Source organism: Vigna unguiculata, chromosome 11 (genome assembly GCF_037176805.1).
Source record: "Vigna unguiculata cultivar grain cowpea cultivar isolate G323 ecotype 2 chromosome 11, ASM3717680v1, whole genome shotgun sequence".
NCBI classification, from domain to species: domain Eukaryota; kingdom Viridiplantae; phylum Streptophyta; class Magnoliopsida; order Fabales; family Fabaceae; genus Vigna; species Vigna unguiculata.
Window position 1 is genome coordinate 46,402,783 of NC_140802.1, and position 12,733 is coordinate 46,415,515.

The 12,733-nt window shown below is 28.1% G+C and overlaps 2 protein-coding genes across 4 annotated transcripts; both read left to right on the top strand.

The window, feature by feature from the left end:
• Positions 1-1,478: 1,478 nt before the first annotated feature.
• Positions 1,479-2,815, top strand: LOC114169034 (protein CDI-like). The gene has a single exon (XM_028054047.2). It carries the CDS (start codon positions 1,707-1,709, stop codon positions 2,442-2,444), a length of 738 nt encoding a protein of 245 aa, XP_027909848.1. The 5' UTR covers positions 1,479-1,706; the 3' UTR covers positions 2,445-2,815.
• Positions 2,816-8,129: 5,314 nt separating this feature from the next.
• Positions 8,130-12,220, top strand: LOC114168600 (gamma-tocopherol methyltransferase, chloroplastic-like). 3 transcript variants are annotated; one of them, XR_003600707.2, is made up of 7 exons: positions 8,130-8,559; positions 8,837-9,006; positions 9,154-9,258; positions 9,460-9,663; positions 9,785-9,887; positions 10,850-11,004; positions 11,916-12,220. XR_003600707.2 is itself a non-coding variant. In XM_028053483.2 (6 exons), exons 1-6 carry the CDS (start codon positions 8,187-8,189, stop codon positions 10,951-10,953), a joined length of 1,059 nt encoding a protein of 352 aa, XP_027909284.1. In that variant the 5' UTR covers positions 8,131-8,186; the 3' UTR covers positions 10,954-11,313. The 3 variants fall into 3 exon arrangements, 1 of the variants encoding a protein (XP_027909284.1); XR_003600706.2 differs by lacking the exon at positions 11,916-12,220 and adding an exon at positions 11,096-11,313 and having other exon boundaries at positions 8,131-8,559; XM_028053483.2 differs by lacking the exon at positions 11,916-12,220 and having other exon boundaries at positions 8,131-8,559; positions 10,850-11,313.
• Positions 12,221-12,733: the final 513 nt, after the last annotated feature.

Genomic DNA, 12,733 nt, shown 5'->3' on the forward strand with positions numbered 1-12,733 from the left:
AGTAATATAAGCAGAATTCATAATTAAAATATGACATAATTTTAATTTTATTTTTCAAAAAAAGAGGTATTATCTATCTTGATTTTGCTATTTTTCACAGATAAGCACTCTAGATTTTAGTTTTAATCTCCGCTAGTTTTAAAATATTGCTCAATATAAATAAAAGCTTTTAAAATATATTTTTCAACTAATTCTTAGATTTTATCTTATTTTGATATTAATACTTTAACTTCGATTTTTTTTCTTGAAAAGGTACTTCTTTTACAAATATTTTTTATATTAGATCGGGGTTAAACTATTGACAAAAGAAAAAACCTCAACTACTTTTTGTTTAAATCCAATTATTTGATTACTTATTTTAAAAATCACGTTTTCAAATATAAAAACATAGTGAATTGAAAATAGAAATAATATGCCTTGTTTGTATTTATTCTCTTATTTTATAAATTTAAATATGAGAAAAAAATATGACAAAATGAACCAAAAACAATAATGATTTGTTAATAATATTGAAGATAAACATTTTAAAGACAGCTTGACAGAAAAACTGTTTATAAAAATAAATTTTAGAAATTAATTAGAAATAGCTCAAAATTTATTTTTATAAAGATGGAAAACTTTGACTAAATTAATGATGACTACTAAAATATAGAAAAACAGAGATCAGTCAAGATAAAATTAAATTTGAAAATAATTATTTATAAAAAAAATGAAAAGTTAAATATTTTGTTGTCTGAAATATCTTCCCAAGACACCTCATCTTTAAGTTAAACAAGATAAAGACATTAAAAAATCTATAACGTAGTTCCGAAATAAGACACTGAATTATTTTGTATTTAGCAAACAATAAATAATTACCTCCCTAATTCATCACTATAAATCCATGTTACAACCAACGTTAAACTAACTTATCTCCCAATTTATTTCGACACCCGTTAAAACTATATTCTATCCCAAATCATATTTGACACTCTCTCAAATTTTGTTTATATTTATTAGGTTTATTTGGTTGGCAATGGTCCTCGTTTTGACAGAATATTTAAAATAGTTCTCATTAATGGTTCTCATTTTCGCAATTCTTATTTTATTTGGTCGTTTTCTGTGACGCTTTTTAAATCATTAACATACCCCAATGCAACGTAATACAAACAGTGTCAACTATACAGTGCTTCGTTACTTCTTTACTGAAAATGAGAATCATTTTAAATATTCTGTCAAAATAAGGATCATCCGCAGCAAACACTACGAAATTGAGGACGAAAAAAATATTTAAACCTATTTATTATTATCATGTATGAGTATAATTTTTTTACAATTTTCAGAGTCGTGGTTGTTGGATAAAATATGGTGAACAAATATTTGTTCTAACTTTGTTATTCCACCCAAAAGTAACCACCCATTCATTCCTCCACCAAACACAAGACTTACTTATTATACATTTCATTTACTTGTTTCCCCTTCAAAATTGGGATTACTTTATTTGACTACTTTAGTTTTTTTTTTTTTTTCCATGTTCAATTTTTATCTGATTCCAAATGACATGCGGTTTCTACATCCCTTCCAAAATTAGAAGGCACTAGATTTAGCTTCTATATTCTCTATAATTTTCCTGGGAATTTCTCATTGATATCGTTCCGGATTAAGAGTTTCGATTTCAATCGTTTTATTGTTTGAACAAAGAGGAACATTGAACACAGTGCGGTGAGATGGCGAAAGGGGGTGATGTGTTGAAACCCTTCAAGATTTTCGTGGGTTATGATCCACGCGAAGACGTCGCTTACGAGGTTTGTTGCCACTCGATCTTGAAGAAAGCTTCGATCCCAGTTGAGATCACACCGATCAAGCAATCAGAGTTGAGAAAAAACGGGTTGTATTGGCGTGAAAAGGACCAATACGAGAGCACAGAGTTTTCGTTTTCGAGGTTTTTGACTCCAAAATTGGCGAACTACGAAGGTTGGGCAATGTTTGTGGACTGCGATTTCCTCTATCTTGCAGATATCAGAGAGCTGAGAGATTTGATCGATGACAAGTATGCTGTGATGTGTGTGCAACATGATTATGCTCCAAAGGAGACAACAAAAATGGATGGGGCAGTGCAAACTGTGTATCCCAGAAAGAATTGGTCTTCTATGGTGTTGTACAATTGTGGGCACCCCAAGAACAGTGTTCTGAGTCCTGAAATTGTGAACACACAAACCGGTGCTTTTCTTCACAGGTTTCAGTGGCTGCAAGATGATGAAATTGGGTCGATTCCTTTTGTTTGGAACTTCCTTGAGGGACATAACAAGGTTGTTGAGAGTGACCCCACTACTTTTCCTAAGGCTGTTCATTATACTCGTGGAGGACCATGGTTTGAAGCTTGGAAGAATTGTGCTTTTGCTGACCTATGGCTGAAAGAAAAAGATGATTACCAGAATGAGGCCAAAAAAGCTATTACAAATTAAATTATCTGGTTTATGTGATCACATTATTCAATACATTGCATGGTGAAGTTTCTGGAATGATGCAAGTTGTATATAATTAGTATTTTTTTTTTCTTCTTTGTATTATATTTATCAATAGGTCTAACTTACTGTTGGACTTGGCAATAAGTTGTATACTTTGGTTTATTTAGAGTGAATAAAATTATTCCTATGGTGGTGTGGAATAAATAAACACTATAGCCAGAGGCGGAGCCTCATAGGAGTAGGGAGGGCCTAGACCTCCAAATATTTTTGATTTTTTTCAAAATTATATATCCACTTTTTTAATTTTTAAAAATTTTGAAAATTTTAAAATTATAAATAATATATTTTAAAAATTGATGATAATTAAATTGTGTTTCTTTATTTATTTTATAAAATACAATATTTAATGTTAATAAATAATAAAAAATAAAAAAATATTTAGGTTTAATTAGTCTTCTAGTATCTGTTTTTTTCTAAAAATATCAAATTGCCACTAAATTGAAAGTAAAAGAACAAGAAGATCAACTTACATTTTTGGAAACAATAACCAAAAGAGTAATTAAATCAAACATTTATTAAAATAATTTTATTTTCTTCTGTCTTTTAAAATTTTGACAAAATTGTACTCATCTCTCACTATCATATGTTTTTTGAAAAAAAAAAATGAAGTTAGACACGTACTCATTATGTTTGCTCTCATTTCTCATCTGTTTCCTTCATTTCTTGAAGAAAGAGAATGTAACTCTCTCTTGTCTTACTTGATGATGAAATATTACTTTAATAGTTATTAAAATTATTTTTTATATCATGAGCCTTTTGTATACTTACTTTTTATGATAATAAAAGAAAACAAAACATGTATTATATATTTTTTATAAACATGTATTATATGTTTTTTATAACCGATTTTTAATTGTGACTTGATTATAATATATTTTTCTTCTAATACTTATGTCTCTCAATATTTTATTAGATTATGATAAATTATTTTTTAGTATATTTAAAAAAAAGCATATCGATGAAGAATAAAATAATGAATTTATTTTGTAGGAGTAGTAAAAGGAAAGCTACACGTGAAGATGAAAACCAGTTAAATTATATTTCTTCACATCTTTTAAAGTATTTAAAACATTATACTAATAATCCAATTTAACGATCCAATTGTTTTATAGAAGAGTCATTTTTTAAAGTGTTATACTAATGGTCCAATCAAATGATCAAAAAATTATATTATTCTAGCCCTTCCAAAATTTTTGCTCAAAATCCGCCATTGACTATAGCATGTTTGTTGTTTAAGTTAAGGTTATGTTTCCAGATTATATTGGTTTTGGTGTATAAGGGAACTTTACTTTTCTTCATCATAATTATGTTGCTTGATTTTTTTATAGGACATTTCATTTTTGTTTGGAAAATGATATTTTAATCTATCTTTTTTTATCTATTTTTAATTTAGTATTGTACTTATCGTTAGATTATCTATTTTGATTTCTTTTTAGTAATGTGATGTGATAATCTAATGGTGATTAAAGTGATGGATTCAAAGTGGATAAAAAAAGATGGGTTAAAATATCATTGTCCTTTTTGTTTTATCGCTTGATTATTTGCTTCGACCAATTTTTGACCAGTTTTGTTTTATTGTATTTTTACGTCATAACATAAAGTTTTACCTTTACCTTTTCCTTATCCCGAAGCTTTGTCTATTCATCAGGGTTTTTTTCATGTATTGTACTCATGAGAGTTTAACTTCAATAATTAATCAGATAATTTCAGTTTAATATGATATTATTCTTGATCAAAGGTCACATCATTTTAAAAATAAATTACAGAAATATAATGACTAATTTTCAAGGAATACTATATGTATCTGGTACATTAATATATTTATATTCAAAATAATAGGAGATGATATATAATAAATATAAGATTATTATAACATGTGAATCTAAATTTTCAACCAATTATTTTGGTAGCCAAAACTTGGTAATTAATGTTGGTGACCAATCTTAAAACCAATTCATAATTGAAACTATTTTAATTATCAATTTAAAGACTGATTATAATTTTTTGGAACTATTTTAGTTGTTAATTTGGTCACACGCGGTGAATAATTATTTTTGTCACTAAAATTAGTCACTATTTAAAAATTTTATTGTAATGTATTACAATTTTATAAATTAGATACTTATTTGATAAATATAATTAAAGTATCTTAAAGTATCAAACACGAGTCGAACACAAATACGTAATCCAAATTAAAATATAAATCCATTATAACTGGTATAGATCCAAATTAAAGTTATTAAATTTATTCAAAATCAGATAGATATTTAATTCCTAGTTTCTGACAACAACCTGATTTTGATTTCAATTAACTACTAAAAACTTTATTTTAAACTTTATCTAATATTAATATATATATATATATATATAAATAATGCATTATATTAAACTTGATTTCAATATTAGTTGGTCCATTGCGCGAGAAGGTGCTGCTGATTTAACTCACAGAAAGAGACAAAGGTTCAAAATCCCGTATTTAAACGGACTCAACTTTTTTATAAGATCTTAACCACGTAGTAGACGGTGACGCTGACCTGAACCAATTAATGTTTTAGAGTTACGTCTCAGAACTAATTTGCCTAAATAAGAGGACAAAAATACGCGACATTTTAAGAAGGACCAGAAAAACGGGCAAAGGTCCAGAATTGTAGAGAACATTCTGCACTATTTTCCTCACATGGTGTTTTGATGATAAGGATTCAAAATTCGAAAACATTGCATTCTTGGAATTTTAGGAACTTCCAAATAAATAAACGACAACAAGGTTGAAAAAACGTTTCACGCATTGGCGGATCTTGATCAACATTGTCGGGAGAGCCAAAATAATACGTTCAAAATTTATATATTTAATTATTGTCACTAATATAATAAAAATAAATACATAATTTAGTATAACGATAACTAAAAAAAAAGATTACAAATAAATATATGAAAGACTTGAATTTGTATACCTATTTAAAAAAAATACTAAAAAATAAATTTTCATAATCTAATAAAAAACTGAGAGACGTAAATATCAAAAGAAAATTCGATGATAATCAAACCACACTTAAAATCCAGTTAAAAAAAACACACAATACAATATTTTTTCTTTTATGTTGATAAAATAAAAAATTAATATACAAGCTCATTAAATAAATTAATATACAATTATTAAACTAATATTTCACTATCATGTGATACGAGAGAATTACTTTCTTCTTTATTTTTTCGAGAATGGAAGACAACAACTTATATATGAGAGCAAAAATAGTAGATCCTTTTCTCTTTAAGAAACAAAAGAAAATAGGTGAGAATGGGAGATGAGAACGATTTGTGAGAAACTCAAGTCATATAATGAACCACAGTATCCGGTTATAAAAAAACACACAATAAGATACTTTTACTTCTATGTTCATAAAATAAAAATTAATATAAAAGAGACTTATTAAATAATTTATTAAACTAATATTTCACTATCAAGTAAGATAAAAGAATTACCTAATTCTTTTCCTCCTCGTGAATGAAAGAGAACAAAGAGAAATAAGAGCGAAAAAATAAATATTTTTCTCTTCAAAAACAAAAGAAAAAAATTTAAGAATAAGAAATGAAAACGATTTATAAGAAGGTCAAACCATAATGAAAAATAATAATAAACACATCTTGATAAATCTTTGTATTCTTTATTCTTTATTATGTTTGATTTTATATTTTATTACTTATTAACATTAATTATTATATTTATAAAAAAAATAAAATATTTAATTTAATCATCATTAATTTATAATATATTATCTAATATCTATAACATAAAAAAAATTAAAATACCTAAAATTTAAAAAAAAAAATCAAAATTTTGGGGGGCCATGGCCCCTCCCTGCTACCACAAAGGTCCATCACTGGTTTCACGGAGACGTATTAGGCAGAAAAAAATTGCTGATTATGACAACGATAGTGTCACAATGAAAAGGATTATAAAACAAGAGTTTCCTAGAAAGATTATTATTATTATTCGAGTATATTCAATAGTCTGATAATGATTTAAATATATATTTTTGATAATTTTTTAATAATAAAAGTATGATGAAATTTATTCTAAAATAAATAATATCATCATCTTATTTCAACAAACTTATATAGAAACATTAACTCTCACCTCTAATGCCATATCTCCTCTGTTCACGGTTTCAACTAATTTTTACGTGTCATAAAATTTTAATATTTTTAAAAAAAATAACAATTTGACTACTAAATTTTGATAACTTTCTCTTATAATTTTAGGTGACATCTTTTAAATGATTATTCATTTCTCAATTTTTTCATTTTTAATACTTCAAAATTATTTAAAAAATAACATATCATGTTATACGTTGTTAAAATTTATTAGTTAAAATATTATTATTTTTAATGTGTCATGTGAAACTAATAGAAATCGTGTATATACCTAATATAATACAGTGTGGGCTTAATAAAATATGAATGACCAATGCTAATTGCAATTTATAATATCATTTGGTAAATTTTAGTATAAATGAAAGTTAGCATCTCATAGTGAATACTAACAAAACATTCGAAAATTTAACTCAATGTTATTTAATATAATATTAAAAATTTAAGCAAAATAATATTTATACATCACCTAGTATCAGTCAAGCTAATGATAATAACGTCGTGTCGTGATCGATATTAACTTTTCGATTTTAATACGTATGTTTCGTGCAATGGTTTGAATTGACCCAATTGTCTTTAATTTAAATTTTCTTAAATTTTAATTAATACAAATTTTGAAATTTTGTAGTACAGTCAGATTTTTCTCACTTTTTCTTTTTCGTTTTCCTCACAATGGTAACTTTTTCCTGAAAAAAGTTGTAAGTATATTTAACTTTATTGTTAAACTTAACCTAACACAAATATTAATTAAAAATTTTGTTTTAGATAAAAAATTTACAACGATGTGTACTGCCTCCTTTTAAGTAATTTTCGCATATTAAAATAAAAAAATAAAAAATAAAAAGGACTCAACAATCTTCTCTTTTTCTTTATTTATCAATAATTATTCTTTTATCTTTTTATATATTTCACTTTATTTTAATAAATATAATTTTATTTTATATATTAATTTAATAACATTACATAATCATCTGCTAATATAATATTATTATATATATCTAAAAAATATATAATAATAAATAATAATAATAATAATTAAATATACTTTTAGTTATTTAATTTTAATCTTGAAATTAAAATTTGTTTTTACAAGTAATCTTTTATACATTTTATCTTAAACTATAATTGAATTAAAAATATTATATTAATTTGTTTAAGTTTTAAAATTAAAATATGTAAAAAATTCGGATATTAACAATATTTTATATTAAAATTTAAAAATTATATATATATATATATATATATATATATATAATAACAGTACAAATAAGTTATACCGTATATTTATTAAAATTATTTAGTGGTTAAAAGAGCACAGATGTGGGAGCTACTACAAGCGCAGCCAAGGAAGATGGCGTGACGTCACCTCCGAAAAGTGAGTCGTTCAAGGAAGGGAGCAGAAAATAACGAGTGTGAATGAAATATTCTTTTCATTTCCTTTTCAGTACATAGCAACCCATTGGATTTCGCGTCGTTGCTTTATATTGAGCGTTACCCGTGAATGTAAGAGCGTGTGTGTGTGGGGGAGACATGGACACGGTGGCACGCATCTCCAACACCTCTCCAATCTCATGCATCCACACGTTTCCTTCCCAATCCCCTCACTTCCCAACCTCTTTCGCCATAATCCGGGTCGGACGCGGGTCATGGACTCCAATTCGGGCCTCCACCACCAACGCCGAGAGACGGGAGGTTGTATTGCCACCGCAACGTGACGACGACAAGCAACTGCAGAAGGGAATAGCCGAGTTCTACGACGAGTCGTCTTCCATATGGGAGAACATCTGGGGCGACCACATGCACCATGGCTTCTACGACCCGGATTCCACCGTTTCGGTTTCGGATCATCGCGCGGCTCAGATCCGAATGATCGAAGAGTCGCTTCGTTTTGCCTCTATATCTGGTATTCTTTTTGTTTCGTCAACACACTCTTGCTTTCATTCACTCTCTTTTTGCAATTATTAACAGTTGGAAACCGGTTTTATTTTCTATAGAACAGTGTGTGTATTCATCATACTCATTGGTGTACGTATACTGTTACCAATTGTTTACCAATCATTTGGATTTGGATCTTTTGATACTGAGTTATTTGTTTTTTTTTCGATTTTAGTTGTTTGAAAGTGGTAACTGACTATTAACTGCTGCTGACTAATATTTTGATTATGTTCTGGGTTGTTTAGAGGAACGTACGAAATGGCCGAAGAGAATAGTTGATGTTGGGTGTGGCATAGGGGGCAGTTCTAGATACTTGGCCCAGAAATTTGGGGCAACCAGCGTTGGTATCACTCTGAGTCCTGTTCAAGCTCAAAGAGCTAATGCTCTTGCTGCAGCTCAAGGATTGGCTCACAAGGTCTTAATTTCTGGGCATTTGTTTCTTTTGGATCTAATTTACACATTTTTCAAAGTTCTTTATAACTTCTGTAGAATTTATGCACGTGTAGCTGTTATAATATAATATAAGTATAAAATATTTGATTCCGTGTTTCTATTATTGCAGGTTTCTTTTCAGGTTGCTGACGCTCTGGAGCAACCATTCCCTGATGCGCAGTTTGATCTGGTGTGGTCCATGGAGAGTGGAGAGCATATGCCTGACAAAACTAAGGTTTCAATTTAATTTCTCTTCCACTATATATATGCTTTACTTGTGACTGACAACAGATTAAAACCTTAACCATGATTGAATTAATGTTTGTTTCTGTTCTGTACGCTGTTAATCTCATATAAGTTTTCTGCTTCACACTTCGAACAATAGTTAAACCTTAACCATGATCGAATTAATGTTTGTTTCACATGCCACTGACAGTTTGTTGGAGAGTTGGCTCGGGTAGCAGCACCAGGTGGCACCATAATAATAGTAACATGGTGCCACAGGGATCTTGGCCCTGACGAACAATCCCTAAAACCATGGGAGCAAGATCTGTTGAAGAAGATTTGTGATGCGTATTATCTTCCAGCCTGGTGCTCAGCTTCTGATTATATCAAATTGCTTAAATCACTTTCACTTCAGGTACCCAATACACATAGCTAATAAGTGCTTTCTCAATATTATAATATATGCATATGGTCACTGTGCGGAGACAGGCCAAGTAAATTGTATTGCTGTTTTGACATGGTTGATATTTATGTAGGACATCAAGTCAGAAGATTGGTCTCGATTTGTTGCTCCATTTTGGCCAGCAGTGATACGTTCAGCCTTGACATGGAAGGGTTTCACTTCACTCTTGACCAGTGGTAAGCTCGAATTACAAAGCAAAATCTCATCTTCTATCGCAAGTGTATGTCACTGATGATTATTTCCATTAGCCTTCACAGCCAAGAACATAGTTGGTCTGTGTGTTTAGTGAAATAGATTAAAACACGCAACTGAGTGCATGACATTTACCAGAAAATTGACATTTTTACACATAAATGGCTGAATCCAACCACTTACTTAGATTTAGTAGTGAAAATTCCAGGACAGTCATAGAAAATTTGTCTCACTTTCCTTTCCTTTCCTTTCTTCAATCAAACATTCCTTCCATCTTAACTATGCCACCGGAATATATGTTTGGAAGTTGAATTTTTTAATTTTTTATTAAATATTATAAATCTTACAATTCAACATCCCAACTTGTTTGTTTGTTTTTGTAAACATTGTGAAACTCTCTTATTTTATTCTTAAAATAATTGTCTTCCCTTTTTTCATCAAAATTTTTCTATATTAAATTTAAAAGTTAAAACATTTGAAAATTCTAGTTATGAAAATGTTCAAGAAATGGTTTACTTGATAAAGTATTAATTTTATTAATGATTTTTAAATATCTCAATATCCCATTATGCTTAAGATTGGTTAAAAGATTATTAAAGAAATCAAGTAAAAAGTATTCGTTGAATCAATAGGTAACCAAAGAGGGAAAAATAATGGTTTACAATTACAAGACATGTATAAAGTATGTAGCAAAAGAAAAAAAAATGTTCCAAGTTATTCTGCTCTTGCCAATGATGACAAAAAATGAACTTGTACCTTCTTTTTAAATACTTTCTTATTCACTAACTATTTTTAAAGCGCTACACTATATGCTGTCAATGTGGACTTCTGCGTTTCCTTACTTAATTTCTTGATTTCCTTTTGCAGTTGTTGATTAGTATTTGATTACTTTGTTGTCCCGGACTAGAAACTTGTTGATTTGTATTTTATGACTTCTTTTTGTCAGGACAAAAAACGATAAAAGGAGCATTGGCAATGCCATTGATGATAGAGGGATACAAGAAGGGTCTCATTAAGTTTGCGATCATTTCATGTCGAAAACCTGAATAAGTTGAGAGGCAGGACTCAGCTTTTATACAGAATGAAGTCGGTTTCGAACAGGTCAGTTATGTGCATAGTTCAGGCAGAAAACGGAGAAAAAGAAAGTTAAAGGGATTGGGTATTACTAATACTTTTCTTTTTCATTTTTTAGTTTTCTACGTGGGGGTGAAATTGAAGATAGTTGCTGTTTGGACGTAGTCACATGTTCCATTTTATTTTATTTTGAGTTTAGTGTTTAATTTCATCTCTGGATAAAAAAATTTAGCCTTTAGATTTGTAGATTAAGGCAGGATATTTACAATACTTTGTTAAAGAATGTTTTTCTCCACCAATTGGATGTGGATTTACTGCCTTCTTTCCCCATCAAAATCTTGGATAATACTACCATCTCAATTAGAAACATAACATTTTGAGATAATTGATAAATTAAATGAAATTTTTGTTTACTATGTATATTTAAGTAGGTAATCAATATATTATTTCTTAACAAAAACAATTAAAGGAACTGTATTATATAGTGTTTAGAGAATGGTTATTCTGAAAATTTATAAAAAAAAGGTTAAAAATGATAAAATGCAGTATGAAATGGGTGTAAAAATGATAATTATGTCAAACTACTATAGTCCTTTTTAATATTCTATCACTAGTACATATGGTTAATAGAATGGGACCAGTAGATGTGGTTAAGATTTTTTTAATATAATTTATTGACTTCCATAATAAAAATAATATTAAGGGTAAAATTAAGAAGATATAAAAGATAAATATTGATATTTTGACTATTTTTTTATTATTTTTAACTTACTATTCTATGAATGGTGATTGGAATAATAAATTAAAAATCCATCAAGAGAAGTCAACTAAAATATTATTATTCATTAAAAAAAAATTATGAAATTTTATTTTATTTTATTTTTGAGATGACATCTTTGTTTGTGTTTATCTGATCAAAATTATCTCACGGAAATCAGAAAGTTCAAAAATATATCAACCACTCAGATCCTGACACGGACATAAAGACACTGACATAAAGACCAGATTGGACCTCGGAAAAATTGCACCAATAAGTTATCCAGCCATGATAGATTTTTTCCCCTCCAAATCTTAGTATGAGATCACACTTTGACCAAGTATATTTCCTTCTGTCTCCATCTCCTCCACTTGGAGAGTGGTATCAGTGGATTTTAAGCTTTTATTTAATTATTAAATTTATTGAGTTAGTTGAATATATCTTATTTAGATTATGGATTAATTTGAAGACCGGTTTCAATTGTAAGTTTATGTTGCGTCAACTATTATTTTATAAAATTCTTATTTTGATTTTAAATAAATGAAATAAATATATCAAATTTATAATAAAAAAGTGACATACAATTTTAATAATTATGTTCATGATAAATTATAGTTTTATATAGTTTATTTAACTTTTAAAATAATATTATATTATAAAATTTTCTGAAATGGTGGATGACTTTTATGTGGTTAGGCCCCGTCTCATCCAGAGAGAGAAATCTTCTATTTTCATATTTTTATATTTTTTATTTTCAGTGCGTGTTACAATACATTATTTACAAAAAGATACTTAGAGGATCAAGTTAGGTTTCAATTATAGAATCATATGTATTCAATATTTAATTTATGATTCACTTTACTTTTACTCTAATTTTTTCTTTAGGTTAATATATCTTTTTTGTCACAATTTTCGTCAAGTTTTTTCAAATAAATCCTAATTTTGATTTTGTATTCAAATAGGTCTTAATTTTCGTCAATTTTGTTCAATTGGGTCTTT